The 6080-nt window shown below is 46.3% G+C and overlaps 1 protein-coding gene across 1 annotated transcript in view; it reads right to left on the bottom strand.

Annotated features, from left to right (window-relative positions):
• LOC106818062 overlaps positions 1–6080 on the bottom strand; it is a 12825-nt gene that overhangs the window by 579 nt on the left and 6166 nt on the right. The window contains exon 3 of the mRNA XM_014822787.1: positions 1836–2081. Coding sequence (XP_014678273.1) covers positions 1836–2081 — 246 coding nt within the window. The remainder of the gene's footprint in view (positions 1–1835; positions 2082–6080) is intronic.

Raw genomic sequence — 6080 nt, 5'->3', positions numbered from 1 at the left:
TCTCACCGCTAGCCCTTTGCGACGCACCGAGCCCAGCGTCGACGCATTATTGCTCGCAGCTTAGCCCGCGTCCGGCAGCTCCTGCCCCGCCGCCATTTTCTTGCCCCGCGCCGGCGGACGTCGCGGCCATCACCCGTCAGCTAGCCCACGTCCGGTGAGATCCGCTTGTGCGCCCCTGCCAGCGGCGCCTGCGTAACTCCTCGATCGGCAGCCCCATAGTGAACGATTCTTCGCCTGATGTCCCCCCCCCTACGAATGGCCACGTGCACCGCTGCGCACGCCCGCTATCTCGATCGGTAGACATCAGCCGCCCCATAGCCCGCTTGGCGACGAACGCCGCGCGCTTGTCGCGCGCCGACGACGCCGGCCGCACCGCCTCGCCCCGCGCTGCTGCGGCCAGCCCGCCTGCGCGAACTGTAGCGCCAGACAGCCGAACATCAATACATGGCCTTCCTGCCCCTGACCCCGCCTCGCCATAGCAATCGCGACGAACGCGCAGATGCTGAGCGCCTCGCTCTAAGCGCCCCAATACCAACAGTGTCCTATTACATGCAACTGTGTTTCTTTTATAAGCGCAGCTAACGCTGCCTAACCCGATTATGGGGATGTACGCAGATGCCTAGCCATCCAACTGACAGCTCTTCGACGTGACATTACTTAGCACTCTTCTAATCAGACATGCTTCGCGCACCTGATCATATCCCTCAATCTCCAGCCTCGCATGCAACTTACGCGAGCCCATACTTTATTAACATCAGCACTGACAATACAACAGATCAAACCGTAATTACGAAGGCAAGCTACCAACGCCGTGAAATGCGCTAAACCACGCTTGCCAGTATTAGCCTCGAATTAAAAACTTAAGCCCGCTTTTATTTCTGACGCATTCTTATGCCCCGGTATTAGTGGATCACGCTGTCCTAACCTTGCCTAATATAAACCAAACGCTTGTCCCCTACGCCCATGCTCCCTATGCTGAGATAATGAGCGCCGTGAAAATCATGCCCGTTTTATTTTTTGTTTTTTGCGCCAAAACCGAACTCGAGACAATGCTTTAGCCTGCGACCTCTCTCGCCCTTGTGGCCCAGTGCTGCTTGCTTCCCGCCGTCGCCGCTGTGTAGCCCGCCGACTCATTAACGTCAGTACTAGCAGGAGTCTACTAACATCAGCGTCAGCGACGCGGCACAGTGCAAGGTACATCACCATATAGGCAATCAATAACAGACGCTGCATTCATTCCATTTATGTCAATTATTCATCGGCAAACACTACGTAGTTCCGAAGATAACTCCCAAGCCGCAGAGAGGCGGCGCAGCCAACAGCGCGATCTACGAGTCGGTTTTTGGCAGCAAATACCAATTTTCACCGACCCTCATTATCTCAGCTGATTCTAGCGGGCCGTCGTACGAACAAGCGAGGGTTTGTTTTATATTAGCAAGGTAGGACAGCTGATCAATAATACCGCAAAGAATCATCAAAATAGAAAAGGCAGTTTTCAGCATTTCACCGTTGTACGCTCTCCTTCTTAATACGCTCTTGACAAGATGCATTTCAAGAAACAACACTTATAAAACCCGAGGAATTGGCACTGTTTACCAGCTAAATCGCATTCATATATATATATATATATATACGGTAATTTTCAAGTAAGACGAAATGTAGTTCCAGCAAAAACCTGTCTACAACGAACGCTTTTCACGTTTCAATCGCAACCGACCCTCATGTGCAGCAGTGACCGTACTTCTAAAGATCCCAAGTCAACAAATAAACACTGGCTCCGCCAAAAAAACGCAAAAAAAAATGCGGCGCGCAGCGGAGGAGCTCGGAGTACCGACCTGGTACGTGTGGTTGTGCGCTATGTGCCGGCCCAGGTCCTTCACGCTCGCACCGACAGCGCCATGCGCGAGAAACTTGTCCGGCGCGAACTTCGATTCGCTCTCGTAGCCTGGCATCAGCGACATGCCGCCGGTGGCGCCACCGTTGGGCGCGTTCCGCACGGCTTCGCCATTGTACGAGTCGCGGCTCTCTCCTAACGACACGCTGCACTCCGACAGCGACACGTTCTCGTTGTCGAGGCGACCCTAACAAAAACAAACAAGGAACTTGATTAAAAACCAGTTGAAACCTGGACATTTTTTTCGATAATTCGTACTACGCTTACGAAATGCGGGTCCTTCAGTAACGACTTCGGAACCAAGGCGTCGCTAAATGAGACCGGTTTAGCAGAACGATGGATGCGGTTGATGAAAAGAAGTCACGTGTCCACTTAAGACAGGAGATTCGGTTGAGCTGTTAGTTGACCCGGTTTTTGTCGACTAACACGTGAAAAGTAAACACCTCCGTAACGCGTTCGAAACACACACAAAGAATGTGGGAAGATAAAGATGCCTATTCTTAGCAATTTAGACCGTTTCGACAATTTGAAATTTTTATACAATAATTATTGCCAACAGTAACGACAGCAACGTTGGGGGACTGAATAAAACAGGTTTTCTAGTGTTGTTCCAACACGTGTTACATTATGTAAACGTGTAACACGTGTTACAGTAACATAAACAAATCTTCACAAAATGCTGTCCACCACAGACGAAATGTCAGATATTGCTAATCTAAGCAATTTTTTGCAACATCTTGTTGCATGTACAGCATCTTATAGGCAAAGGCAGAAAATTATGATCCTGATTCACCTATTATCTATAGGAACCCATCTTCAAATTCGTAACTAGTATTGGTAAGACTTGAGAAGAGGCACTGTGGAATCAAATATTTAGTAGATACGATCAGAACGTGTTCTCACAATCATGCACTTATAATCACGTTCAATTACGAACAAGTGTCTTCATACTTTAGCAAATTCTTAGAACTAGTTCACTACCTACCTAGGGCATTCGACATTTCCACATTGCATAGAACTCTCAACAAACTGCATCTCATATTATCCGCGCGCCCGACAAACTATAGCACCATATGCCTATCATATTTTATGTATATATACTATCTAATCTCTGTACTTTGTTCTATATTGTAGCTAAGGTCTTTTATCTCTAAATAATCCAGATACGAAAAAGAAAGGCGTTGGTGTTGTGTATGTTTATATCTCTGGTGCATGATATGTATTTTAAGGGTGGCGTGCACAGGGCGTAAATCCGTACCGAGGAGTGGTGGGGGGGATGATCGGCGATAGCCGGGGGCGAAATTATACTTGGCTGCCGCAGGCAGGCCCGCGTGCAGTAGGCATGCCAGTGCTAGGGTGGTCTGGGGGCATGCCGCCCCAGAAAATTTTGAAATATTAGCCATATTCGCATGTCTGATGACACTATCTCAACCCTAGAACTCAACCCTACAAGTTAGGATTCAAAACACTTTTCATGACTTTCAGAGAGCTTACCACAGTTATCGTTACTATAGTAATAATACATGTATTAAACACAGGTAAGAATTGCAATTTCTCACAATTTCACGTGTTTTTGTATGTTGCAACCATACTTTTTGGCTATTCTTTTTTTTTCCCTTTTTTTTTAAATCTTAGGGGGGATATTTGTACAGGCCATCCCCCCTCCTTCAAGAGCGGGGGGATGCATCCTCTCCCCCCCCCCCCGGATGTTACGCCCCTGCATGCACACATGCACTTGGAGCGTTTAAATAAAATGTTATGCTAAATAAATACGAAATTCATTTACAAACAATTATTCTCTTACTCTCATTCGCCTATTATTGCCGACAATTTCCTCTGTAAATGACGTGCAAATGCTCCTCTGCTCAACACACGCCACACCGCACTGTGACACCGCCACTCACGCTGCCGCACACCGTGACGCATGCATATATATTTGACAACTATATATATATATCAAGGTACATAATAGACTAATATATCCTCTCTATTATGTACTCTTGACGTGATGGCGCGCATGATGCGAGGCGCGGCCGAGGATTGACACTTTGTCTCTTCCAATCACAGTCTACGCTGCACTCTCTATTATAACTTCTAGGTATAATACCATTAGAGCACGCGAATCGCCGATCGTCAGGAACCAGGGCATTCTGCTAGGCATAGAACGGTTTCCTACGATAGAGTTTGCACAAAAACCAAATATACACGCTGTTTAGCGCACTGCGCTACGTCATTCTGTTGCATTTTCGCATCTCCGTAATCAGAATAACGCCCGCCTTCTTCGTTGATGGCATGAATGGGGCGTCATCGACGTGGACAGTTCCTGAGCTAGGCCTACTGTGTTTACTTTTCATAAATAATGAAATGCCCGCCTGTTGCTTAGACTGTACCTGTTCGCCACCTTCACTCCGGCAAGTATCCTTCGCTACACTGACGCTGTTAGTGTAGCGTGTGGAACTGTCGACCGGGTACCAGTCCTGAGTACCAGTCTAGGCCGATGCATTTCGCAATGTTTACATGCCACAGCGCTATCTCTTGATGTTTTATAAGTAAATATAAGGATTTTTAATAAAATAATGCGTTTTTAATGTATTTACCACGATTTACGTATAGAAACTATATTTTTACTGATTTCTCTGTATCTTTCCTTGGAGTTTTCATCGTCTTTAAATGCCTTTCGGTAGATTTTTCTGCATTTTCTGCGTGATTATTATTTTTGCGCAGGCACTCATTTTGGAAATCCTCCAACATTTTTACGTCTTCCTTAAGCCGGGCGCACACGTGGCGATTTTTATCAACAGTACCGGCGATTTTTATCGACAGCACTGTCGATAAAAATCGCCACAAGTGCGCCACCCGGTGACAATGCAACCATCTGTCAGCGACATACCACTGTATGAACTGTACGTGACCACACCACGGGCGCTGCCAATATTTGATCACGTGCTTCAAATCATGCATTTGATTGGTTAATCCAAAAACTGTGCCTGGTCAGCGCACTCGTAGCGATTGTTCAGCAACTGGGCAACAAATATCAAACATGTTTGATATTCCAGCGACGAGTTTCTGGCGTCGAAATCTGCGGTGACGCGGTGCAGCGAACGCGTGGCGATTTCTCGGCGATTTTTTTGCTGGCAACAAAATCGCCGGTACTGTCGATAAAAAATCGCCACGTGGTGCGCCGGCCTAAAGTCCATGTTTCACTGTTGTTTAGGAAGGAAGGTAAAACTGTGCATTCGTATAATTTCACTCTTGCTTCTATAGTATGATTTCCATAATTTTGCTCTCTCCCATGATAATATTTCCCTCATCATGAACCTACATTTTTCAGTTCGGACTCTTATCATATCGTTATAACCTCTATATCATTAATTAAATCCCCTAGGAATGAATATTTCGTGCATGTTTTTATTACTTGGTTGCCTATTAATATCTCCTTCTCTATCCTTTCTTTGTTGGTGGAATTTCATAACCATAGTAGGCCCTATATTTTGTTTCGTTCATATTAAATTCTATCTTTTTGATTCAGCTAATCTGCGGCATGACTGAGCGATTTTTTGTTACTGTTTTTTAATTTCAATTCTAGAATATATCGTCCATATATAATCATTGTCATCTTCTAAAACTACAGACGCATCCGCTGACGCTGTGGCGACGTGCGCCGGGGCTCGAATTTGGCGCGCACGTCCTCACTCGCGCGACAGCGCTTCATACTTGAAACATCCCCGCGTCGCGTGCGCATATCCCGCGGAACTGCGCGTCTCATCCGCGGCAGCACGCCTTAGGATCAACAGCAAAGCTGTGCCACGCAATCTTGTATCATGTCTCTCTGGATATATATGTGTCAGTGTGCGGCAGCGTGCGTGCAGTGTATATATGTGTGTTGCCGAGGAGCATTTTGCACGCATTTACAGAGATGGTCCGGCAATAATAGGCGAAAGAGAGTAGAGAAACAATAAGACTTTTGTAGTAAATAGATTTCGTACTTATTTAGCATAATATTTTATTGAAACGCTCCAAGTGCCTGTGCTGTGTACGTTTATTTCTGGTGCATGATATGATATGTATTTTAAGGGTGCGCGTGCACTTTAACTTTGCCACTCTATATTTACAACTGCGCCGCCAACGGCGTTATCGACGCTTCAAAGGTGCATCATGCAAATAGCGTTCTGTGATGGTCTTCACA

This window comes from Priapulus caudatus, unplaced genomic scaffold, assembly GCF_000485595.1.
Source record: "Priapulus caudatus unplaced genomic scaffold, Priapulus_caudatus-5.0.1 Scaffold36, whole genome shotgun sequence".
NCBI classification, from domain to species: Eukaryota; Metazoa; Priapulida; class Priapulimorpha; order Priapulimorphida; family Priapulidae; genus Priapulus; species Priapulus caudatus.
This window is presented reverse-complemented; position numbering and strand designations above follow the sequence as displayed.